Raw genomic sequence first — 26,423 nt, 5'->3', positions numbered from 1 at the left:
GAGCCCACCCCTACCTGGTGGGTACCTCCAGATCTCCTAAGGAGCACCTCAGCTGAGGACCCGGCCTTTAAACCTTCCTTTTTTCCAGCTGAATTGTTTTAAACCAGAGCCTTGGCCTGATTGATTCCCTGCACCTGAGGAACCAGCCTGTTTCTCCCCTGACATCTGAAAGCACTTAATAACCTGAGAAGAAGCCAGGTCTCCACCCCTTGGGGTGCGGCGTCACTCAGAGGGCTCAGCCAGCCTGGCACTGACCCTCAGGCTGGGCTCAAGGGCAGGCAGTGACCGGTGAGGACGTGGCACGGGAGAAACACTGCTCCTGTGAGCTCTGGTTACAGGGGATGAGGCAGATCCCTCAAGCCTTTTTACGGCCAACTCCTATTTTAGGCGTTTTTCTGGCCTTTAAAACCCAGACTGAGCTGCGGGCTAATGATGCGACAATGAAATTTCTCCTCCCGGAGAGATGCAGTATGTTTTCTTGAAGGCAATGAACAAGTCAATGCTTCAACGCCCTTGGGGTCCGCAGTCTGGTCTGTGAGGCCCAGCCTGAGCTTGGCCACCAAACAGCTTCGCAAAGTCCTCACGGAGAGGAGGCAGAGACAGCCCGGCCATCCGTGTGCTTGGGCTGGGATTGGAGAAGACGTTGGTGCGGGCACCTGCATAGGGCTGGGACAACTCAGCAGGACGGGCAGCATGGCAGCGCCGGCAGGTGGAGCACCCCGAGGTGATGGGAGGTTTGCCCCGAACTGGTAAATCTGAAGAGGAGGAGGACCTTCAGCCAGATTAAAGAATAGCCAGGGGGCTACCAAAAGCCTTGATAAGAAATGAATTATAGAATGGTTTGGGTTGGAAGGGACCTTTAAAGGCCACCTCGTCCAACCCTGCCGTGAGCAGGGACATCTCCAACTAGACCTTGCCTCCCTGTTGCAGCCATCCTCTCGGCTGTAATTAAAAAAATAGCCAAGAAGGAACGGGAACCTGAGGGTCACAAGAAAACGGCGTAAATGCAAGTCTGGGAAATCATCTTTGCGTCTTTTTGGCCCAGGTTGTTGGGCTTATTTCTCCCCGCCTTCTGCATGGGAAGCGCGGGTGCCTACCACAGACCTGATCTGCCACGCGGCGGAAAACGGATGTAAACTCCAGGGAAGAGATACAGTGGGATAACGGACGTTATACAGAGCAAAAGGCCATTGTAACGGCAGGAATTACTTTAATATACAATCATATTACATTGTGCTATAAATAAAACATTATAAAAATAGAAACAGAAAATGACTTTTTACAATGAATAACCCCAAATTCTTCTTTTTTTCCCTGAATGTCCCCTCTGGATAAACAGCAAGAAAGGCACCAAAACGCGCTGCTAGAAACACGGCGATCAGGAACAATTCTTGGAGCCATTGACAGCTGAGAGAGGTTATTTTTTGGCAGCCCTTGGGAACTTCTTGAACTCAGCCTGTTCCTTGAAAAAAAGCTGAGCAAGGATGTGATCTGCTGTTCCGTGGAAGTAGTCCTTCATACGGAGGGTTTCCAGCTGTGAAGAAAAAGATAATATTTTTAAAAGAATAAGCATAGCTACCTGATCCCTTCCGTATTATATTACTAATACGGAATACTGCAGTGCACCTCAAATCCAAGATGAAAATTAATTAAAATATACAACTAACGACAAGTGGGCTGTCAAGATCACTGGATACATGTAACCTGAGATAAATACACCCTTGCTCTGGCTCCTGGGATATGGATTTGTTCGAGGCTTAGGAAGATCTCTCCCTTTTGCGGGTGCTCGGTCTGTGAAGCCCCTCAGCCTGGCCAGGCCAGGCCAACCTCCGTCTCTCAGACACCAGCAGTACGTCGTGCACAAACACGGTTTGAATTCCATCTCTCTTACACACACACGGGAGCACGTCACACCCTGCCACAGACCTTTTCTTTGCCTTCCCCACCTCTGTTTCCGCGTACGGAGTTCTGATAGGTGTGGCTGGTTCTGATAGTGGTGCCAACCATTCACACCGGGAGGGAATTTGCACTGGCAGCGTACCTGATGTATTCTTAGAGTTTATTTTGAAAAGGTGTCCACCGAAGCATAAAGCTTACGTGCGTGAGAAAAGCATGAGATTCTGTACGGCTGAACACGTTTCTACTCCCCTTGCCCGGAAGAATTCTCACCTGGTTTCCCGTACTGTAGGCTAGAACTAAAAGCAAATCCTCGTCACAGACGCTCTTGATATAATGTTGGGTTCCAACGGGGAAAAATATGACGTCTCCAATGCCAATGTTGAAGTTGGAGGTGACTCCGGAGAGAATAACTCCAACCTATTGCAAAGTAAAGCAGCGATATTCAACAACGGCCGTTTTCAGCGTGCTTTTACTGGATAAATACAGGGTGATGGTCCCAGCGCTGCACGGAAATCGGCCGGCGTAGCATCGGCGCTTTCACTGAGGCTCCAAAAAGGCAGAGGGGTCTCAGGCAAATTCCCGAGTAAGAACATGGGAAGTCCTTACGTTATTGGAGTCTCATCGTTCCATCTTTGTACTTGGTGAAAAACATATATAATAAAATCCTGTACTCGAAATCTTAACACTCGTGGAAATTTTCTCTACTTGTCTGTTCCTCAGAGGCGCTAAATCAAAAGTATTGCCTTTTTTATTCCGTACTCCCAGAGTTCAGGAGAGTGGCGGTTTCTCTAATAAGCATGGCCGATTTTGCTGAGCGACTTAAGAAAACGGACAAATTCTGCTCTTTGTGTAACTCCACTTTGACTAGACAAGATTCTGCAAATGTAACCGAGCGCAAAATTTTGCGTGGAGCAGGAAAATGTGGACGCGGGAAGTTTTGTAATGCTGCTGATTACAGCATTATTAATCAGGGCCGGGAATCAGCTCTTCGGTCTGTAATTGTTTTACAGCCTAAACTCCGCCGACTTATCCCTCACCGATGTACCAAATTACCTGTCCGCAGCCGCTAATGACATAACCCATCTCGTTAGCGTTGAAGTGGAAATGAGGCTGCCCCAGCCCGTTGCTGAATATCCGGAGAGTTGCTAAGGTAAGGGTATTTTCATGCTGCAAAGCAGAACAAAAACGTTCAGAAAACCAGCCAAGTTTGCTACGTCCCCGTTACACACGACGAAGCGGTGATGAACCCACACAAATTGCATCCCGTGCCTTATGTTTAAATAGCTACCGTGTCCGATTGAGAGCCCATACCTTGTTCAGCGACTCACTGAAGATTTTTTCTGTTTCATTTAATCCAGTGCCGTTTATGCGGTAGCGAGCCCACTGGAAGACTCCTCCTGGAAAAGGATATTTTGCTGACCCTAAAACAAAGACAGCTAAATGAGCGTTTCCAACAAGGTTTGGTTAACAGCTTCAAGTCATTGCTGCGTACTAAACTTGAGGCCTCGAGTCTTACGAGCCTCTGGAAGCAAAAATAAAGCCCGTTTAGCTTATCTGTCCTTCATGCACTAGACACTGTGCAGTCTCCTTTACTGTATTTTTCGGTAGTCAGATAACCACAAGGAAGAATTCCAACCAGATTTTTTTCCATCCCAAATTGCTGTCAATAACAATACGCTTAAAGAACATGCTAACTTTCAAGATATTAATTCATGTTAACCCTGACGTACAATAAAGTACTGCAAATGCAGAAGAACATTTTGGTCCGAGTGCCAAGATTTTTGTCCCAAATCTATTTCTTATGACCCCCCTCAGGTGTGTGTGGAGCTCTGGACCTATGTTTGCTTTTTCTAGCTTCTTGGATAGACTATGCTACTTGGAATTCAGTTTTGCCATCTCTGTTTATTAGGTGCTCACTGATAATCGCTAGATCCAGACTGTACAGAGGGTTGTTTAATTCAAAGGGTGATAAACCAAACAGTGAATATGGGTCAATGCTGTCTATGAAGTTGTATTTCCACAAGAAAAGGGAGGACATAATTAGGTATACGTTAAAGTGTTTATTCATTGAGGTTTCATATGCAAACGCAAGATATGCTAAGAAGCTCAGCACCAGTCACTCTCCAGCTAATCTGCTGCAGGGCTCCCTGGTCTATTAGATTTTAATTTCTGAATGAAAATTTAGGTTATTGCTTAACTTAAGTGCAGCAGGGAACACACCAGTCCTGCTTTCATACATCAGTAGAGAACCTTGAGCTGGGAAGTATTTAGCTCATGCCCTGCTGCTTCCTGGCATTCTGCTCTCATACCCACTGTTGCAGATAGAAACACTAAAATCAAAAGGGGAAACTACTTTGAGATAAGAATCAGGTTATACAGTTTCAAAGGGCAGTAAGGGGACATATTATCAATACATTTTTCATTTTATCTCCTTCTTCATATACTTTTTGACTCCTGTTTCCGCCAATCGATTACAGATCCCCTCCTCTCCCTCCCTAGAAACAGAGAGCTCTTACATACAAAGTTCTCAGCTGGATACCTTTGAGATTGTAGAAGTACTGCCATACAAGGTTGTCCGGAGACTGCACATAGGTGGCATTTTTCACAAGCTCGTCTAAGTTTGGTGGGAGGTTAACTGCTTGATCTTCTTCTTGTTTCTTGAAAGTTCGGATGAAGTTAACTCCACCTTGTGGCTGCGGGACACACAATGCGTATTACGTTGACAGATACACACAGCAAACTGCGGAATTAAAATGTTGCTTCATTGACTATCCCACCTTAATACCTGGCGGTAGAAAAATTCTGCCCTGTGGACGCACCTCATCTCTTTAATTGCCTCGCCCTGTCAATACTCTATTTTGCTGCTTTGCTCTGCCCTTCCTTCTCCATTACCACAGAGATTTGGAGCAGAAGGGAAACTTGATCTCACTCCCATAAAACTGTTTCAGGGTGGGAAGGTCTATCAGCATTCTGTGGTTTAAACATGCAAATTTCTCAGACTCAGCAGAAATTCTGTGGCCGTATTCTTGCTCGTGGGACGTTGCCAACTAGTCAGAGTTCAAATAAAATCCATTTTAACAAGGAGATGGATTTATCTATAGTTTCCCATGAGATGTTCTCATGCCACAGAATTCATGAAGGGGCTATTGGGAAATTGCCTTTGGGCCTCAGTATGTTATTTTCCCTTCCACCCTTAGAAATATGGAGGAGCCTCCATGAACTGGGGATAAATGTGAAGAGTGGAGGAGAAAAAGTTTCTTGGAGAGAGCACCATCATTTGTTTCTCCTTGTGTATAAAGGAACACGCAGGGTGGCAGAGTGTTACACAAAGGACATGTGTAAGTAGGGAGGATCGTCTCCAAGAAATATAGAGCCTGGACTGCCACGTTAACGTGCAGAAGACTGATAGAGGCTGGCTGTCCCATCATACAGACCTTTAATGCTCTAGCTGCTATATCCTCTGGGGTGGAGAAGAACGCGTCATCTACATCCAAGGTCTGAAGTTCTTCATGCGTTGTGAAAAACAGCAAGAACAAACAGTCTTCTGATCCTACATTCTTTATCCAGTGCACAGTGTTTCTAGGGAAGAAGATCACTTGACCAGCCGTGACATTGTATGTGGTCACCACACTGTCGTCTGCACCAATTACTCCAATCCAGGCAGTACCCTGTAACATAATCAGAGCTTAACGATAGTAATAAAACTTTCTCATTTAATCCGTATGCGGCAAATCAGTAATTCAAATAAGCTGAAGGCTGTTAGGAGAAAACGGATCCTGATGCATTCTCTAACAAGCCTTTGTGAACTTAAATCCAGAATAGCATTTGGAGTGACAAAATTGTAGAAGGTTTAAGGAACACGTGACAAATACACGTTGCTCATACTTAAACCATTTGTCATTAAAGAGGCAGTGAACAGCTATAAAGGAGTCATCATTGTCCAAAACGGCTGGAGAGAGGACCAGGTGGTTGTGGAATGCCTTACTCCAAGGACAACGGAGTAATCTTTGCAAGTAACAATATTAAACAGCCTATTTCAAGCATCTCCATTTGAAAATGTTATTTCAAGCAAGAAAACTGATGTCATACATGAATCAATGTAATTCTGCTTTTATTACCTGTTAACATTTTTATATGATGTATATGTAATTTTTTTAACATACGTACATCTTCTATATATACATGATGCTTTAAATTGCAAAAGCAATTGGGAAAGCTGAAATAATGAGATAATACCTGTAGCAGGTAGCCGTGTTCATTGGCATTGAAATGCCAGTGGGGAGCCCGAAGCCCTTTGCTCTTGATCCGTAAGGTTCCAAAAGTCATTTTGGAGCGATGGTTATTGATACTTTTTCCGAATTCCATTTCTTCATCACTTTGATATTCATTTACATCGTTCCTGTATCTCGCCCACTGAATTTCACCACCTGGGTACTTATGTATCTGTAAAGTTAGTGAGAGAGGAGAACTGTGTGAATTGTGGACAGTGGTGAACAAACATTCCAAAAACATTTTAGAAAATTCTTGGTCTGGGCAGTACTGAAGGGATCTATCCCTTTGCTCAATAAGGATTCTCTCTGTATGTATTTTAGTTGCTTTCCACAATCCTTTACATACTTCCTCATGTCACGATGTAGTAATATTTTTTTTCTACAAAAGAGATAAACAGTGATGTCAAGAACAAAATTATCCGCTCCTCCTCTTTTTATGTCATTCTGGACTTTGATTTGGGAAATCAGTTACATATACGCTTCAACTTTCAGATTCAAAACATTTAGAACGTTTCCTGAGTGAGACATTCAGGAAAATCCTGAATTTCGACAGTTCCAAACTATTTGCATCTGAAACTATTCCTTTCCCAGGATTTCTACTGCCTCTAGAACATGTTTTGTGCTTGAAAGAATCATTTTGCACTGAGGAAAGGCATATGGAGAGGCATAAAAAAAAAGGTTAAACACTTTTCTTTCCATTCTTAAAAACAATTTTTGTTTGAAATTGAATTACATAGTTAAACCTAAGATGGAAGAGTACCAGAATGGCTGGTGTCAGTTTATAGTGCCCTACTAGCTAATCTAACCTTTGAAAAGCAAAAATTAGTTAGGAATTATTTTTTATACAAGGATATATTTGGAAGATGGAGTATGTCTGTAGAGTTTAGTTAAAGGATACTTTTCTATAAGAATCAAAATACACCTAAACAAAACCCACACAATTCCTAGGGCTTCATCACATCGCTGAACAAATCATTTTAGTTCACTGAAACAAGGTCATGGAGTTCATTTTTTCTTGCAACTTAAGAATTTGTTTGAATCCAGTCCTAAGAACAGAAAGCTTAGCATGCTACTCCGCTTATACTACGATTCGATCTTTCTAGTTTTGTTTCTCAGCATTTCATACTCTGTAATTTCAGAATCACACGTGAAATGGTCGCCTTGTCTTGCAAGCCCAATTTGCTGGAGCAATTATTCAGCTCTCCAAGAGGCACTCCAGAGATCCGTACCACCTCCTACATCTGTTAGGAATCCGAGTGAAATGCTGTCAGAAGTTTGTGTCTCTCCCCATGGATTATAAAAGAAGCCTGGATAACAGGTTCCAACTGCTTAAAAAATAATTAGGTGAAATTCATTAAACTTCTATATATGATGCTAGAATATCATTGCACAAGATGAACAATTTACCTTTGACTTCCCCAAGTGATTCAGGAACTGGAATTTGATGTCCACATTTTTTTCATCTGGTTTTGGGGAAGATGCTCCATCATCTTTAACATCCGTCTCTCTCCTAAAGGGAGCGTGATTCACATAGACCAAGGACAGGGTCAGCACTCCTATCACGGTGGTGATAACACAGGCCAACAGACAAACTAGGAAGACTTTCATCAGGGACCAGCTGTTCTTTCTTTCCTGAAATTCATAAAAAGCCCCCCCAAACAAAAAAGAAAGCTTTATCAGATCAAACACACAGGAGACAGTTTTGCTTGTAATCAAAACAGTATGCAAAATTACTGGGCCCAGTACAGGGAAACCTTATAGAGTATGTTGTCAGATTGTTGCTGTCCTTTCATTATTTCATCAAGTAAAAGCATGTTTTCAGCATCCTGGAGTCTTACAATTGCTTAAAGATTTTTTTCATCGCTGTTTCTATTCTATATCACAAAACACTGAAGACCTGGAGCATCAACGTACAGGGCAGAAACGCTGCCTCTGCTTTAGGTCACATCTCACATGCCCAGCTCCCTGGCAGTGGGGGAGACAGGCCAGAATGGGGAAATTGCACCTGTACTAACATCATTTCTTTACTGAAAATTTCCTTTGTGGACGTTCAGGCCTCTGGAAGAGGGTGAAGGGGAGAACAGCTGGGTATGCAGGAGCACACAAGTTCTTTATGGAAGGCCAAGACACTTCTGGGACCATGAAGCATCGGCTTGGAAGGATTTTCAGTGTTGCCTGTCCCTTAACCTTTTTTGCTGCTGAAGTTGCAGCTTCAGATGAAGAAACTGCATTCTCTGGCCCAAATTTGAAAACTCTTTACTGATTCTGGGTGCACAGCTCGATCCGCCTTTAAAAGCCTGATTTTTCAGGCGGTGATCACCTGAAAATGAGCTATGAGTGTTGATTTCTTAAGCTGGATAGTCAGAAATGAAAAAAATTGAAGATTACTTGGTGATTTTAACAAAACGATCTTTTTCATTAATCTATTTGACAAAAGCTCTTTGCAAATACATTTCTCTTGCCAGCAGAAAAGTGCTCAAAATATCACCCTATTCTATCCGTTAATAGTCTTTTCTTCAGTTCAAATGACTCCCTTTTTAACGCTTGTGTTCAATTAAATATCACAACAGTAGTACCCAGACCGCAGAGTCTCATCCGAGAACAAGGCTTTATAGTTAATGCATTCGAAATCCCCGTTTTCCAGATTTGAAGGACCTTTAATTTACAGCATTTTCACAGCAGTGGCACCAACTGAATAATTATTTTTAAAGTCGAAAGAATGCTGTACATATTACACAGTAATAACTAGCACGGAACACACAACCTCAGCATGACTGCGTGGAGCGAGTTACGTCGTAAGGATGAGTGATATGCCAGCTCTTATTACATGAAGTTAATTCAAATCCCAAGAAGCAAAAACTTTAATGGGAAAATTACGGAGAATTACTTTTCTCAAGGGCAAAAAAAAAAAGAAAAGAAAAGATGAAACAGTACTCTAAGGTGTTACTGTGTAACTCAGTAGAGATACTAAACCTTACCACAAGATGAGCTTTTAAGTAGCTCTTTCTGTTAAAATCAATGGGGAATCCTCCAAAGATAATTACTTTGTCCAGTAGTTACAGGATAAAGAATTTAGCTATTCACTGAAGTGGGGCCAGGGAATTATGCCTTACAATTCAGACCTTAGCTAGTGCACACAGAACTATGCATTTTAGGACCTTGGCAGCTGTAGCCCTTTAGAGCTTTTATTTTCTTCATAGTATAGGATTAGGTCATATTACAAAATAAAGGTTTAATCTTCAGACTGACTGTGTTAATAATGTTTTGATAGCGCTGTAAAAGAAAATGACTGGTACCTCTTTCTTTGGCCACTCTTTTCCTTTTGAAGAACTTTGTACGCTCTCGCCATGCATTTCAAATGCCTGGTTATCCATTTAGTAAAGCTGAAATAGATTAGTTCAGAGAAGACAAATGAAACATCGAAACAAAAGAATGTTAATTCCGATATGTGCTCAGTTATGTTACAGAGGCCAGGGAAGTGACTCAAACACTAATGGTATTGAGCGCAGCACTGCTGTGCAGAAACGTGATGCAATACAAAAAAACTCTTCTTCACTAAATTACAACAGAAGGGTCAGACAATTTCCACATTCGGATTTAATATTATTCACGTATCACATCAGCCCTAAACCGCAACATAACAGTGAGATAGAATCTGAGCCAGCAAATAGTTGGGGCAAAAAAAAGCAGAGGTTATCTAGTTCCTTTACCTGTGCTAAGGACCTAGTCTATTTAAATTCCACTTTTGGCTGGTTGCGTAACCTACTTTGACAACCACAAAAACGGTTGAGGTTCCAGAACTTCTTTGGCAACGCCTTTGCCTGCTTACATATAATTATTGTTAAAAAGGTTTTCACAAGCCTAAATCACTTTTGCTGCAACAGAACCGTTACATTTTACCCCTCCGCCCTGGAGCTAAGGAAATGCCCTAGGAGGCCAGACCAACAGGACATCCAGCCCAGTATTTTTTCTCCAACAGGACTGTAGGAAATGATAAGGGAGAGCATAGCCTGGCAACTATTTCCAGGTTATACCTTTCATGTTTCACAAGCGGACGTAACTGTTGGATGAGAGATGCTAGAGGGAATAGCCCCCTCCCTTTAGATTTAATTCTATGAAAAACTCCATGGCTTTGTCCAAGTCTTTTCTGAACCTGCTGATACTCCCTGATCTCCTCAGTTTACTGCTTGCAGATTAAATCAAAGAGCACTTCTCAGTCCTAAACACATCTCCTTTAAGGCCTCCCACGTTTCTGTAGCGTGGGATTTGAGCAACATCAAAAACACGTTCCACTCTCCAGCTGAAGGTCCCAGCCTTTTTAGTCTCTGCCTGTTGGGCAGCTCTTCTATCTCCACGATCATTTCAGCCACTTCTCTAACTCCACCACATTGTGAAAATAAAGAATAGCAATAGACTTCATTTGTAACTGCTCTCCAACTACTGTTTTCCACCCATCTTCACACATCCCTAAAAATAATTTAATATAGACGGTGTGATTCCTTGTTTTGAGGCACCCAAGTGTTAAATGCTGCTACCCAGTCATCAAAAGGAAAGTAGGCTTGTGTAGTGCCCAGTGTGTGTAATGACCTCGCTCTTTTTTTCCCCCTCCTCATTTCCTTGATATATTCCATGTTCGATGATGTACTTCTGAACTTCTAGGAAATGGACATTAAGCTTCATTGCCCTATAATTCCTTGCTATTGTTTAGCTGACTTTTTGTTACAAGTTCCTTTGCTAGTCCTGTTTCTAGACCACTATGGGACGGGACTGAGTTCTAAATGTTCCTGGTAACTGGAAGATAGCTTAGTGTTAATGCTGGCAGACATAGTCCACTGAACACAGGCAGCTTGCGCAAGACCCATCCATCACATCATCCCTGTCGTAATCTGAGCTTTAGCCACCACCCCTTGCCGTTGATGTTGTAAGTAAACATTATACTTTCACTGACACCGTTTATTACTCCCTGCAGGGCGGTCACGGACCAAAATGTTCCTTGGTCCTCCCTTATATCAGTAAGGGATTTACTGTTTATTGTTGTAAGCAATAAGGAACTCTTGGGATATTTTATTATCTTTGACAACTTTTCCTCCTTGCCTCTCATTTTTGTGTTTTGGAGTTCCCAAAAAACACAAAGGTCCAAGATGACTCATCTTTACGGGCAATTCTAGCTATTTCCGTTATGCTTCCTTCTTGAAGACCATTGAGGACTACAAGACATATTACATTTAGTTTCACTGTTCCATATTAGGATATCCAGAAATTATATCTTAAATATATGTATTTTTATGAACTGCCAAACTCCTGAGCACCTTTTCCCTAGACTTTTTTCATAGGATTTGTCAAACAGATCTTTGAATTTCTTGTATAGTTGCTTTTTTCTATTCTTCCTCTAATAATCTTGAAAACGTTGTAACAGAATTCTTGTATTAGCCTTCACCTGATATCATCCTAGTCTAAAAATACCCTGGATACTCTGTATTCAATTTATTTTTCCCAACAAATATTTGGTTAACTAGTACCTCCTCAAGGCAAATTGTTCTGTCAGGTGTTTACAAAAATGTTCTTTCCATCTTGTCCTTCTTGGTTTGGTACCTTAATGGTAGGTCCTCAACATAACAGCACTCAGGTGTTTTTTTTTTTCCCCTCTTATTATCATAAAGATACTTTTAACAGATTATCACTGGTATAATCTAGACTTCAATACAAAGGTAAATATTCACAGAGAAACCTATCATCCCTCCCCTTTTCTTCAGGAGCCACCTCCACTTTTTTTCTGTATTAATCCATTAACAAATGAAATATCCCACCAAGTAAACATTTACATTGCCTAAATCACAACTTTGTATAGAACCTTATACATTCTTCCATTCGGTTTCCATACAGCCTGCACCAGCATAGATATCTTAAATATTAAGCAGTCAGATTCACTATCCTGTTTTCCATATTGCTTCAATCCTTTTTATAAAACCCCTGTATCCATGGTTATTATGCCTCTGGTCACCTTTCCACTGATAACACATTCTTTTGTCATCAGTTCCCATTAATTCTAGTTTCAGGTCTTCCTTCCTAAGTTGGTAAGCCTAAACTTAAAGAAGCACTTGTTTTTCCTTATGAGAGAGAGCCCAGCTCTCCTCAGCAGTCCTTTCTTTTCTGTTCTGGAAGAGCTGTGAAAGCTCAGCCATTCAAATCGGCAGGATCAATCAGGTCCATTAGAATTAACATAAAGTTTTTCTCATTTCCCCTTTGAACAGCAATTCTCTCTGCACAGTGAGAGACCTACCAAGTGTAAAGTTGACCAAATATTTTGAGTGAGGACACAAAAATTAAAAACCATGGCAGATCACAGAATCCAAAACCAACAAGAAAGAAAATACACATCATGATTTTCAAGGGTTTCACAATTCCAGATACGTATACATCTGAGAGAATCCATAAGCATCCCTTGTGGATTCATCTCTTAACAAATGAGTCTCATCTCTTAACAAATACAACCGTTCTGGCCATGTCAGAGTTACATAGGAAAATAATTAGTAGGTTGATAACACGTGAGCTTGGGGTTTGCAGTTTTTCAGATCCTTTTTTTTCAGCCTAAAACAGGTATAAAGTCTAGCCAAATTAACCCTCGGCTGGCAGCACTGTTAGTCTTCATGATATCTGGAGCCTGAAATAAAGTTTTCCTATATCAGCACCATTTTTTGTCAGTGTGAATAAAATACTGCGTTGCAGAGAGATTTGCTAATACAAATGGATTGTTACAGAGGAAAAGATAACTGCAGCATCCAGTCATTCCATTTCAAAACCAGTATGACAATGGACGTTCTCATTAAGTCTTTAAAGGGCAAAAATCCCCAAGAGAGAAATCCCATCTATTTTCCTCCCCCCATGCAAAGCCACAGTCTTACCACAGACAGGATCTTCACAAGATTTAAGAGCACTCCACTTGTCTTCATCAAAGCCTTTACTTCCCTCAGCTCCGTTTTACTGGTATATATACGCTGTAATTCAGGAAGTGCCCTACTCGTAAAAGCTTTCCTGTATATGCAAATACAGAGGATCACAAACACTCGTGCACATCCTTAGCAAACAGTTCTTGTACCTTGCCAAGAAATAGTGACTTTCCTTCTATCTAGTCCTGCTATTTTATTTTAGTATTTCCTCCAAATCCTGGTCTCTCTCTTTCTGCCTGCCTTTTTGCTTTTCCCACTGTCGCTTTGGAAGACTGTAGTTCAATAAAATCCCTTTCCTCTGATCTAGCCTCCAGGATAAGAATCTCACTGACATCTTGGATGTGACAATTTACATATTCTGTTATTTTTCCTGAGTGGCAATTTCTTCATTCTAATTATAGGCAAACTGAATTCCAGCTATAATTGCAAGAACTGACCCGCATATACAACCAAAAAGTTACTTTTTTCTATTGATATATAATGGATCGAATCCCTCTTTAAAATACTCTTTAATGGCTGGAAAAATATTGATAGCATTTAAAAAAAGAAATCTTGATGTGAAACCAGTTGTCTCCACTTACTGGCTAATGTTGGTTTATTGTGTTTTGATTTTTTTTTTAATTCTATCCTTATTTGAGTTGCTACCAATTTACAACTAGAAAGCGTCGCTCATTTGTTTAGTTTCACATGCTTAAGGTACTTTCATCCTGTGCAGTACAGTACCTCACGCAGTGGTCCTTATCCATGATCAAAGCCTTTCAGACCTGGCCAATATAGAAGTTAGTAAATACAAATATTCAATAATGTCAACGATACTTTTAGTTGTTACCTAGGTCTGTGTGCCATAAAACCCCAGAAATAAGTTGTGCTGAAATTCTCCAAAGTATATTAAACTGTTAAAGGAAAAAAATCTGAAGGCTACTAAAAAAAGCTCCACAAAACGAGGAATCTCACAAATACGGACAGGTATGAGGACTCTTTAAGGGGGAAAGAGTGAAAAAGAGTTTCTAGATAGCAAACAAGCTCTGCCCGAACATCAGGGGAAGTTCTAAGGGAACAGGGAGTGCTTTATATTTGTCCCATGCACCCCTGCAAGCTGGATGAGCGTGGTATGACCTCCAAGTACTCTCAGGGCATCAAGTCTTGTTTTGAGTCCACCTTGCTTGTGCTACCAGCACCCCAAGGAGTAGCTGTACACCTGGAGGAATAAATCTACACACGCTACGGTTAACTGCCCACACACAGCATCCAGAGTAGCTCAAAAGCAGAGCAAATTCATTGTGGTCCACACCCAGACACATGTGATGAAAATGAAGGAGAAATTTCATTTTCTGTACTCTGATTTCAGATCTAGCTCTCCGCATTTGTGGTTTAGGATGGATATTAGGAAAAATGTCTTCACCAAAACAGTTATCAAGCGTTGGAAGAGGCTGCCCAGGGAACCTGTGGAATCGCCATCCCTGGAGGTATTTAGAAGACAGGCAGACATGGTGCTGAGGCACATGGGTTAGTGCTGGTTTTGGCAGTGTTAGGTTGATAGTTGGACTCGATCTTAAAGGTCCCTTCCAACCTAGACAATTCTATGATTCTAAGACCATAAAATCTGTCTGAAAGGCATTATTACGTATTACTTATGACCTATGTTCTCGTGATGCCATGGCAATCAGTCAATGAAGTCATTTATTATCTCTGCTTACTAATTTGTAACAGGAAGATGAGAGAAATACATAGCTCATCTTCCTTCTACTTTTTCTTCTGGTTTCTATTGCATTTCTCCAAATCAGTACATGCTCAGACACACCTGCTTTCTCAGGTGTACCTAAAAATATCCAGATTAAAAGGAAATAGTTCACTAGAAAGGCATGTTGCCATACATATTTTGCTTACTGACAGCACAAAATGCTAGGCTGCATTACATAAGCCCCAGAAGAGGTACAAAAGGTTTCTTCCAAAACATTCTGTCAATATATTTCAATTCCCAACTCAAACTGCTACTTACAGCTTTTCTCTTTGTCTCTCAATTTGCTGTTGCCAAAGGGGGCAAGTCCTACTCCTTTCTCCCCTGCACAACTTCCAGTGCTTATCAGTGGCTTTCATGAGCTAATTCTATTCAACTATGCTGAAAAACAATAAAATATTCTGTTACTTCTCTGCCTATAAGCCCACTGAAGGATTTTATATGCTCTCAAGCTAAGAAGCAAGCCAAGGAAAAAGGACAGGAGATTAGGACTTCCCAGTAACAGCGAGAATGAGCTGCTGGATCCGTTCAGCTGTAACGCATTCTGTGCTCCTAAGCAGAACGCCTCTAAACAAGTGCCTTCTCTCCCCAAAGAGCCAGGCTTCACTAGGACTTCAGACACTTTGATACAATATATTTGGTAAATTTGTAGTCAGGGAACAAGGCACATACAATTACATCAACTCAAGTCCTGCTAGAACAAAACAGCACTGGAAATATTATGTAATTATATTATTGCTAAACCTTGCTGCTTAACTTCACACACAGTATTGAGCTCCCCCTGTTTCTAACAGGGCATGGAATGAAGTGATGACTAGAATTGGCCAAATAGTTCAGGTTTTTTTTTTTAAGTTTTTATAAACACACAGCGATTCTTCCATGAAAATGTTCACATTATTTTAATTAAATATTCTTTTAAAAAGCAGTATCTCTTGTCACGTATTGTTAGATCCTCCTGGAAGCACTAACACTCAATTAAGCTTTGAAGTAATTAATGAAAAGAACAGGTATGTACAGAAATACTGAACACAACATTGAGAACATGCACTGGTTCAGCTTTCAAAAAAAATCTGGGCAGTGGTCAGGCTGACAAATTAAATTACACAACATTAAAATATTCTTAGATATCAGCTTCACAGATTATCCTTTTTTCTTGTTTATCTTCTTCATGATCATCAGTCTGCTCTTGTTCATTACTGTTATCTTCAACAAGTCTTTTAAGACACGACAAATGGTGTAAAGCCCTAGATTAGGAAAAATGAAGGCTTTAACAACAGTGTATATACTACTATTTACACTTAACACAAAATGAGGTTGATTTCTTACAAACATCTTAACAGTTTGAATGGTATTATATGCACTTTACATCTGTGTCTAACTGTTCCACTTATTCTGTTTTAGAAATTATAAAATACACTAAGATTTTTTAAAAAAGATTAAACACTTGAACTGAAATTTTAAATAAGTCTTTTCAAATACAGGTCCTCACACCCAGTTTCTATTAAATTATTATGAAATGGGTATTGAGCACAGGATGTTAAACACCACAAAACATTATGTCAAAATAGCGTATCAATACTAAAAGTTACTGTTTTTTTAAATTTAAAAAAGTCTTTTAGTTGTACAGTATAAAACTATACTGCAACACAGTTTTGCTGAAACAAACGTTATACATAGTAAAACCTTGTTTTCTATTCTGCCTTTTCTCAAACTTATTATTTCATTAGTCACTTATAATTGCTCAGTAGGAATCAGCTGACTTTGTTAATGAAATATGTTTTCTAGCAATTATTTTCTCCACTGTAGTGAAAAAAGTAAGAAAATATTTTGTCCTGGATTAAAAAAAAAAATCAGAATTGGAGAAGTTTGTAAAGTCCATCTACATGTAGTAGTAATTAATCTATGGATATAGATGAAATACAAATGTTTATTTACAGACTACATGTCTGCAACCATTCACTAGACATTTCTCTGCTCCATGAACTATCATGTTTTTATTTATTCACTAGTAGCTTATTCTTAACAAAACTTTCAGATCACATGACAACTCTCTCAGCTAATTTATCATTCCTTTTCTGCATTTTTTTTGAAAGCAGTGAAAAGTCAGAAGAATCAATGGTCACTTACTTCTGAATAGAATTAGTAAGAGGAATTATCTCACTGTCACACAGGTTTAATTCAGCCTCTGCTTTTTCAGAAACCTTAAAAACAAAAAAACCCCATGTTAACAGAAGGAAGGAAAAGTAGCTGAATATGACAGAAAACATGGAATTTTTATAGCACGTTGTATTGGAAAGTGTTACCAACAACTTTACAGCATCACAAAGTAATTCAGGTTGGGAGGGACCTCAGAAGGTGGGCTCCTCCCCAAAGCAGAAGCAGCTATGAGGTTACAGCAGGTTGCTCAGGGCTTTATCCTGTCAAATCTTGAAAACCTCCAAGGATGAGGATGGCACAACCCATCCTGAACAGTTTCCTCTAGTGCTTGGCTGTTTTCAGGGTTAAAAATTTTCTCACAGTGTCCAGCGCGAACCTCCTCGTTCACTTTATGCCTGTTTCTCATCCTTCCACCATGTACCACTATGAAGACTCTCCTTGATACCCTCCTCATTGGCACAGGAAGGGTTCTATTAGGTCCCCCAAAACCTCCTCTTCTCCAGCCATCACAAGCCCAATTCTCTCAGCTCAAACAAGTGCTGTGGCCCTATCCTGGCAGTCCCCAGCCTGTATTGCTGCAAGGGTTTCATCCTTCCCAGGTGCAAGGCCTTGCATTTGCCCCTGTTTAATTTCATAAGGTTCCTGTCAGCCCACTGCCCTAGCCTGCCCAATCCAGATATTCATGGAGCATTTCATTCACTACTGAGTATAGGACATAGGGTTTAAGAACCGTATGCAAGCAGCATCACAAAAAAGGTAAAAAGAGGTAATAAAAATCTATGAAGTCATTTTGAAACAAGAGTGCCACAAAATACCAACTCACTGATGCCGAAAGAGGCAAGGATAGAGCATTCTCAAATACACTCTCTCAAGCATTTTTAAAATGTTTTTTTAAAAATTTTGCACATGCCCCTGAAAGCCTAGGATTAACGGGGATATTATCAGGCAACAACTTTTGCAGAACTCTGCTATTGCTAGAGCAGCAGAGAACAGCACGGTCTGCTCTCTTCGGGCTAGTTTGCCTGAAACGTCGCCATCTCCTGGTTACAAGTAGTGCTTTCTGCAGCACCGCGAAGGCCACTGCCGAGTTACCGACTTGCCACGCAGTGTCCCTGCCAAGAGGGGAGACCGCAGCATACGGTGGCACGGAGCCTCCAGTTTGCAACAGCAGCAAGACACAGGGGACCCAGGGCACAGCACATGCTCCTGATGCAAATGGAATGAATCTGTTGGCAGTGCTCTAAGATGACTGGAAACCAAGCCTATAAAAAGGACATTTTTTTCACAAATGTACACATATAACAAGATATAACATAAGGAAACTGACTACTCACTGTTTCAAACTCTTCCCTTTGCTCAGCAGTTGCATTCTGGCTTGAACTTCCCTGAATTGCTTGAAGTTTAAACAACATTAGCTTCAAAGCTTCAAGGGGTCTGTGATGATGACCTCCAGAAAAGGTATTTTCCTAAACAAAAACTCAAAGAATCTGTTGCTACTGCAGTGCACGTAAACCGAAACAAGTTAAAGGCTAATTTCTATGAGTTTCCCTCTCCCTGTTCTTCAAAGGTCAATTTATAAGTTGTAGATACATGATGTTACACTGGTTCATCTTAATTTATGCCACTGTATGGTCTGTGAAATCACCGTAAATACACACATCATTAGGAAGATGTGAAGCACCACAGAAAGGCCTCAGCGCCGGCTCATGTAAAATAATTCAAGAATATTTAGACTGTCAGTCCTTGTAATGCTATGACAGCAGTGCTGGAACATGTTACAACATTTCATAACTGACAGAGCAAGTAAGCCTCCTTAATGATAAACATAGATCTATTCATATAATTAGCATCTAGATATCTGCTCATTCTATAATCAAAAAAGCAAATTAACTCAAGGTGACAAAAATTTGTGATAACCTAGAAAAGTCTGATGACCTAACAGTACCAAGAGAACAGGAAGAATGAAGGATGAAATACAATGAAGCAACATTCACCGGACAGAATAATTTTAATTACTCATGCACATCATTAGGTTTTGTGTCAATTAACAGAAGTATGCGCCACAGTGGAAAAACCTAAAGGGTAATGCTCTGTTTACCACAGGGTGGGAAAACAGAATTTTGGAGCAATTAAGAGTCAAAGACAATAGGGCAGAAAGTAAAGGAAAGATACATGAATTAACAGTATGACTTTCAAGTAGAATACTGGGCTCAGTGCTCATCTCCCTGGCTGAGCAAAGGATAAAAGGTTCCTATAATCAAAATGAAAGACAGAACAATATTAAGACTGCCAAGAAAGCAATTAATATGTAAGAATGGGAATAAAATAGTGAATAATCAAGAGAAATTTAACCCACAATCCAATTCCAGTGCAACAGCAAAAATGACATGAAATATATTACTTAATTTACCTCTTGAACTTGACTCATACCCAATAGTACATCAGCCAGGCTAGGAAATTAGTACTCTTTAATACATCAATAACAAAAAGAATTCTTCCTTTACTTGAGGCAGGAAAGTTATTATTTAACCAAAACATGGAGCATTAAAAGTCAAGCTATTACTAAGCAAAGCATTTTATAGTTAGATGCTTAGTTATGACCAAGGGTTAGATTATAGGATTTAATAACTGTATGAATTCATCATGCTCAAATATGACTAGTGTTCCACAGTTAGACTTTCTACTTGATATATCATAGAAGGAAAACCAATTTACAGGTATTCCCCCCTCTAATATTTACTAGCCTTACATATTTTGGGCACTCAGAAATAAATATTCAATTTTACTAACCTTATTTTTGTCATTTAAACAGTCTTCCAAGAACTTATGTATGATATCTGCCTTGGGGAATGGTAGACCCTCACAGCTCACAGCGTAGTCCTCACAACACACAGGCACTGGTGGCTTGCTAAACCAACATGAAACATGCAATTGAGAATAAGAGGAGGTTTATAAACCAAAATAATTGTTTTAGGATATAGTTATTATGATGAAACCAGATATATTGCATCCCTGCAACACCAAGGGGGGCACTGAGTAGTCCTGTCAGCACTTTGGTGTATGCGAGACATACATGCAACTATTGTTTCCAGTTTTGCCAGTATAATCAGAACATGGGTAGCCACAAAAATCAACTAAAAAAAGGCAAGGTTAAGCTGTAATCTCAAAGGTCCTTTCCAACCATGAAGATTCTATGAAAATCTCCTGGGGTAAAGGGAAACTGACAGACAACACCCACAACCACATACACCCAGCTTCATCTTAAGAACCGTAGGAAATTCTAGTATTGATTTTTAGCACTCTCTGGTCCTGTGAAATAACCTTTCAGTTCCTGAACAACTAAAATATCGCTCCCAAGACTGTTGCAGAAATTCCCAAGGCCACATTGCTTTTTTTTTTTTAAAAAAATGGACTTCCCACTATTAACTTGTTTTTCATAAACTATTACCATAAACTAATAAATCTGTCAACTTAAGCTCGACTAAATAATTTTCTCTTGAAATAAATATTTCTTGTATATCATTTATATGCAAAGATATTACTAAAAGGCAACAATAAATATTGTCTTTGCAAGTCTATGAGAAAGGGAAAGCAGTGCACCAATATCCTGGCCTTGAAGTATCAAAGATTTAGCACTAGCAAGAAATCTAATACTAAATCCTTTCTTTATGCACATGGTACATCACCATTACTTGTAACCTATATACAAAAGCAATTAAATACATTATGCATTTTCATGAACAAATTAGTCACAAATAAACATTGACTTACCAAGCACCTGGAGCATTTTCCCATGACCTTTCTGCTCCTAGTATATCTGTTGTAGAAGGACTGCCATCATTTTCCACAGTATTTGACAAATCTTCCGTTGAACTCTCCAGAACTCTGTCAGCCTTCAAGGTAAGCAGCTCAGGGGGGTCGTCTAAAAAACAAAGACACAATGTGTCCAAGCCTCTTCAAGGGCATTATTTCCACATTACTTTTAATTTTATGTAATACTCAAAGAAAATTACTACAGATGAATTAGCACTGAAAATATCTTACAGAATATAGCCCAAATACAACTCTTTTGGTTATTCTGGTGTTGCAGTATGGCATGAAAATCACCAGTACCAAATGGCACCTGCAAGGTTCTAGCCAGGACAGTATGTAAGGTAATCAAGCATTTATTTTCCTAACTTATGTAAAACAGATATGATATGCAGCATTCAAGATTATTTAATGTTTTTAATGTGTTTCCATGCTATAGAAAATATAATTAATATTAATTCACAACATGATGATAAAGATTAATACTGTAAGTTCTTAGGCTAGTTTTCTTATTTTGTACAGGTTTTTCTAACAGCTGTTTTTACAGACACCTGGGAGAGAAATCATGCAACACATACATGCAAATCACATAACATACAGGACTCATTTAAAAATAGTTTGAGACAAGCAAAGTGACAAGACACATTCTCATATATTTTTTCTATACTTAGCCTGCTCATGATTGGTAAAATTTTCTGCGTGAAAAAAGATATAACCTCGTATTTAAAGTTCATCATACACACATATTAGAAAGGTATTTGCAGACATTTGTATATCCAGCACTTTATTGCTTTGAATTCACAACATAAACAACATTTAACTTAGTTTTTATATATAACCTCTCAGAAGAAGGGAGAGATCAGTATTTCTGCTTTGCATACCAATGAAAAATTTTTTTTAAATGAATAAAGGTAATTAACACTTTGAAATGTTCATCTCTCATATCAAAGCAAATCTTGCTGATATTTCATAATACAAAGATGGTGCTTAACGATGGGAGGACCTCCCTGCTTCTGAAGAGCAATGGCCTGCTGCAAAGAGTAGTTACACAGGAGATTCCTAAAGAAAGCCTTTATGTAAACTGAAGGCATTGGATAACCTAAATATATGGGTTACAAATATCTCCCACCGGCTGTGTAAAGCAGAGAAAAAGACTGGACAATAAATGGCATTTTTTTTAACCAATTTGGTGGGTTGATTTGCACTATATTTAGGAATCTCTCTCCCCCAATGCAGCATTCAAGATTATTTATGCATTTTCATTATGTGTTTACATAATTACACTTAATGTAATTTAATACAATGCTTGAAATTCTATTAATATTTACAGAATTACTGCCATTATCTTGCAGTAAGGTACTAAATATGCCACTGTAATAAATACTTTGCTGTAAAATAAATGCTTAAGTATTGATTTATATATGAAGATTTACAGTATAAAAACTGTTTAACTTGGACAACTACTACTAAGTGCTTTGAGTCATTTGTCTGAGATGGGAGTGAATAAATCTACTGTACAGTGCAGCCAGGCTAACATAAGTGTTGCTTTAAAAAAAAAATGTATGTCTTTATACACATACCCTCAAAATTAAAAAACAAATTATATGAAATATACTTACCTCCAGACAGCTTTTTAGTATGTCTCAAAAATGAGTTACCAAATGAGAAGCATGCATCTGGACTGTCATAGTTGCAACTTTCTTCTACTTTGTTATCACCTCTTGGATCCAGGCAACCGTTTTGTTCAAAAAAATTAGAACTGTCTTTACCTACAGAACGTCTTTTTTTCAGGATCTCAAAAGTTTGAGAAGAGGAAGCTTTGCCTTGTGTATTAAAACATTGACCATCACTTTCTTTAGTTGAATCAGAAAAAAGGCTCTTAAGCCAGACTGGGTAGTGAAAACTGGGAATACTACTTATCCCTGATACACTTAAGTCAGACTTATGACTGGTAAGCCACCTTGGATAATTCTTAACAGGTAAAGTGCTGGAGTTTTCTTCAAAAAACAAGGGTCTTGAACTTGCTTTAGAGGAGACAGAACCGTATCTGTCGGGTGTACACACATTGCATTTCTTCTTGCTGAAGTCATCATGTGGATTCTGGTGAGCAACAGCTTTCCTGTTCTCCTGGAGACTGAAACAGCTTTCGGCATTGAGAGATGAGGTTTGGCAAGGGCAGAAAGATGTTTGAAGTGACTGTCTGTTCCGCTTGCTACTTTGATGCCTTGATTTAAAAGGGCTACGCTGGACAAAGGGCAGCGACCCATCTGCTGGGGATGCTAACAGATCATCCGTCGCAAGACTAATCAAGTCTGGGTCACATTCAGTCTGCCTTCTACAGGGTGAAGCAAGAGAACCCAATCCTATGAGCTGATTAAAATCATCCAACACTGAAAAACAAAGATATTTTACATGAATTGCAAAACTTCAAGCATACCAAAAGGATACATTTTTAAGATCCAACATGAAGTAATAATTTAAAGTTGAAAGATGTTATTTACCAGGGGTACTGAATTACAGTTCTTACAAGAGTGGTTTCATTTCTAGTCAGAAGCTTGCTAAAAACTTTACCTGTCAAAAGATAGCCCTGCTTTTATTGTACAAAACATTTACAGTTTGAGTATTTAATTTCCTCCTTTAAGAGAAACAAGAAATCAACATTCTACAGTCCATTTTCAGTTGCATATTCAGAATTGTACATTTTGCAAGTATGTCTTTAAGTATTTCAGTCCTAGTAGCAACACAGTAACGTTAGGGATGACTTCCCCATATTGTAAATTATGCACTTTTACTAGAGAAAAAGATGGCTAAAAGCAATAGCTTGAAGGGCAAGTAGGCAGATAATGGGCCTATAGACACATTTTGTGATTCTATAGAAACTTGCATGCTATATAAGATTTGACTTTACAGTTTTTCAGGGAAAAATTATAGCATTAAATCCTTTTTTTCCTCTTACAGAAACTGTGAGGCACTTTGATTCATTAAAATAGGTTCTCCTCAGCTACTACCTGGAAGGGGTTTTTTCCTCACTTTCACTTAATATCAGTAAGTGAAATCTATATGTTACAGACTATTATAACATACATGCAGATCAGCTAATATGTGAACAAAGCTAATGAGACTTCTGCAAAGAACAGCAACAGAGAAATTTCAGAGTAAAATATGAGCAGATGATATCTTTCATAGAACAGTTTCTCAATTTCAGTATAACGAGAATGCTTATTTTTGTTCAGGACATCAGTTAAAATTAAGTAGATGGTTTGTATTAGAAAAATATAAACCAAAAGCTAAGCACAGAAAAATAGCTGTCTTGATAAGAGAAAGAAAAGAAAGGTGTGAAGCTAGAGGAAGGCTACAGCAAAGGAAAAGAAGCCCTGAATTACACAATATACTACCATAACTGTCCACGCCAATGCAACCCAGCAAACATCCTTTTTCAGGTACAAAGTTTGCCTGTACTTGGAACTTTGTTATTTTAGATGTAACGGACAAAGTATTTGCAATATAAATTTGCTCAAGCAGAGTTATCTGCTCTAGATCTTCTCATAGAAGTTCATATAACAACCAATTAAATATTTATATATTCAAGCTAACTAATAATGACAAAAGCCAATTCAAACTCATGTCTGTTACACAGCTGGGTTAGACTTCAGAAAGAAGAGTAGATTCCATAAAAATCAATAGATAAGAGGCAAATCTTGTTCTAAAACATAGCAGTGTTTAAAGGAACTCATTCAGTTAATTAGATTCTGATGTCACTTACTCTGGAAAGGAAACAGGGAGTTTTTTTTCAAGACACACCTGCTGTGAGACAAGGAGATGCAGTACCATTGGCAATGAAAAAACAGAAGAACAACAAACACTAAAACTTATTAAAAGGCATATTTGCAGGAAACATACCATGTTTTTCTTTGGCATGATGCTTTGAAAACTTAACTTGTTTGGGAGTGCTCTGACATATGCAGATTTTTCCAGTGCTTATTTCTGAAGATGTAAGACTTAAATCGAAGTCTTCAATATAAGCCTCCAAAGCCTCAGATGCAGAGCTGTAAAGCTTGTCCTTGTAGTGAATCAAACTGTTTGAGTATGGGTTATTGCTGTCAATGCTACAGCTTGTTAAAAGAGAAGATACTGTTGAATCAGGAGAGCAGGCACTGCTTTCTTTTATTGAACTTGTCATGGTTTTTATCCAAATTTCTGCTAGAATTGTCACTCATCTTTTTAATCAGTCTAAATGGAAAAAGAAACAAAACTGCAAGTGATCATCTGCACCAAAACATCTTCTCAAACTGTAATGTAGCTAGGAATTCTCACTTTTGTTATGTAATTTTATTATTTTTTCCTAAAAATACACTATTTAGCTATTCAACTTGCTGCATTTCGAATAAGTTTGTCATGTACATGCAGCACCCCTAGTAAAGTAAAAGGCAGAAGATAAAGGCTCTAGAAAAAAAAGATAATAGAGAAAGCTTCTTGTATATTGAAGCTTCAGTAGTAGAAAAAATATACTTAACAAGAGCAAGAAAACCAAGCTCCTCACTAGTTCTAGAAGAGCCTCAATATCCTTCTTTTGCAAGAACAATATTTCATGTAGAAATTACTGACGTTTGTCACCAAACATACAATTCAGCAGAGACACACAGAAGTATCATAGCTTTCCATTTCAGAACCAGCACAGAAGAGTAGCATTCATGGACAACACCATAAATAAAAGTAGCTCAGATAGTATGAAAGACTAACAACTCAATGTACCAAGAGAAGGAAACATTATCCTCGCAGATATTTTACATAACCAGAATGAGTACACACAGCAAAAGAATTTTACAAGCCACATGGGAGCACTGAGAGTTGTCTTATCTATGCAATTTAGTCAACCTAATCCAAGCTGCCTTTGTAACCCCACAACCTGTAAATTGAAGAGTGGGAAGCACAGGCTTGTTCCAAATGCTGTAATCTGAATGGCGAAGGTCACTGAAAAAAACCCTAACGGTTCATTTCATCCCTATGGGTAAAACACCACTTGAGAAATCTGTTAAGGAAACAGCTGCTGTAACAAGGAACAGAGATTAATAGCTTTGTTATATCCAATATTGCAAGCATACAAGCGCTATCATGCAACAGCAGCATAAGGATTTACATGAAAAAGGCCCAGTGGGGAGCAGCTCTTCCAAAGCCCGCATGGTTTTCCCTGGAAAGCCGAGGAGCCGGGCTAGGCACCGGCCCGAGGGCACGGCCACCGGCACAGAGACCCTTCGGGGCCCCTTCTCACACAACACCCCCAGGACAGGCAGGGCGGGCCCGCACGGGCAAGGCCCGGCCGCGGCGGATACCCCCGACTCCCTTTTCCTCACAGAAAATCAGACAACGCAGGGAAAAGAAGCACCCAAAGCAGCACAGCCTCTCCGCACCGCCACAAGGGAGCCCCTCCCGACCGTCCACCCCTGCCCGGGAGCCCCGGCCATCCCCACACCACACGGCTGCTCCTCTGCGCTTTGTCGCCCAGCGGGTTTTGAAGGGACCGCTCCCCTGTGCAAAATGGCGGCGCGCAGGCGCAGCGGCGGCCGCGGGGCCCGGCGGGAGTTGTAGTCCGAGCAGTGCGGG

General features: G+C 39.7%; 2 protein-coding genes across 4 annotated transcripts; both read right to left on the bottom strand.

The window, feature by feature from the left end:
• Nucleotides 1-1,214: 1,214 nt before the first annotated feature.
• LOC128902930 (uncharacterized) lies at nt 1,215-18,407 on the bottom strand. 3 transcript variants are annotated; one of them, XM_054186680.1, is made up of 11 exons: nt 15,117-15,220; nt 13,073-13,202; nt 9,467-9,553; nt 7,578-7,802; nt 6,136-6,342; nt 5,334-5,567; nt 4,439-4,592; nt 3,211-3,320; nt 2,953-3,066; nt 2,170-2,316; nt 1,215-1,534 (listed from the first exon to the last, which is right to left on the bottom strand). In XM_054186680.1, exons 3-11 carry the CDS (start codon nt 9,542-9,544, stop codon nt 1,418-1,420), a joined length of 1,386 nt encoding a protein of 461 aa, XP_054042655.1. In that variant the 5' UTR covers nt 9,545-9,553; nt 13,073-13,202; nt 15,117-15,220; the 3' UTR covers nt 1,215-1,417. The 3 variants fall into 3 exon arrangements, with proteins under 3 accessions (XP_054042655.1, XP_054042657.1, XP_054042656.1); XM_054186682.1 differs by lacking the exons at nt 9,467-9,553; nt 13,073-13,202; nt 15,117-15,220 and adding exons at nt 16,983-17,056; nt 18,347-18,407; XM_054186681.1 differs by lacking the exons at nt 13,073-13,202; nt 15,117-15,220 and adding an exon at nt 16,983-17,056.
• A 1,350-nt stretch (nt 18,408-19,757) lies between these two features.
• Nucleotides 19,758-26,303, bottom strand: LOC128903093 (lung adenoma susceptibility protein 2 homolog). Its single transcript, XM_054186996.1, has 4 exons — nt 24,723-26,303; nt 22,442-23,212; nt 20,784-20,934; nt 19,758-19,920 (listed from the first exon to the last, which is right to left on the bottom strand). The coding sequence occupies exons 1-4, from the start codon at nt 25,000-25,002 to the stop codon at nt 19,758-19,760; spliced, it is 1,365 nt and encodes a 454-aa protein (XP_054042971.1). The 5' UTR covers nt 25,003-26,303.
• Between the last annotated feature and the right edge of the window lie 120 nt (nt 26,304-26,423).

Source organism: Rissa tridactyla, chromosome Z, assembly GCF_028500815.1.
Source record: "Rissa tridactyla isolate bRisTri1 chromosome Z, bRisTri1.patW.cur.20221130, whole genome shotgun sequence".
NCBI classification, from domain to species: Eukaryota; Metazoa; Chordata; class Aves; order Charadriiformes; family Laridae; genus Rissa; species Rissa tridactyla.
This window is presented reverse-complemented; position numbering and strand designations above follow the sequence as displayed.

Coding starts and splice junctions, on each gene's coding strand:
- LOC128902930 (XM_054186681.1), bottom strand. CDS start 9,544: ATGGATAACCAGGCATTTGAAATGCATGGCGAGAGCGTACAAAGTTCT. Junction 4,593..5,333: donor TAGCAGCTAGAGCATTAAAG/GTCTGTATGATG, acceptor TGTGTCCCGCAG/CCACAAGGTGGAGTTAACTT. Junction 2,317..2,952: donor TCATTAGCGGCTGCGGACAG/GTAATTTGGTAC, acceptor ACTTTGCAATAG/GTTGGAGTTATTCTCTCCGG.
- LOC128903093 (XM_054186996.1), bottom strand. CDS start 25,002: ATGACAAGTTCAATAAAAGAAAGCAGTGCCTGCTCTCCTGATTCAACA. Junction 23,213..24,722: donor TCATGCCAAAGAAAAACATG/GTATGTTTCCTG, acceptor TTTGTTTTTCAG/TGTTGGATGATTTTAATCAG. Junction 20,935..22,441: donor TACTAAAAAGCTGTCTGGAG/GTAAGTATATTT, acceptor TTTGTTTTTTAG/ACGACCCCCCTGAGCTGCTT.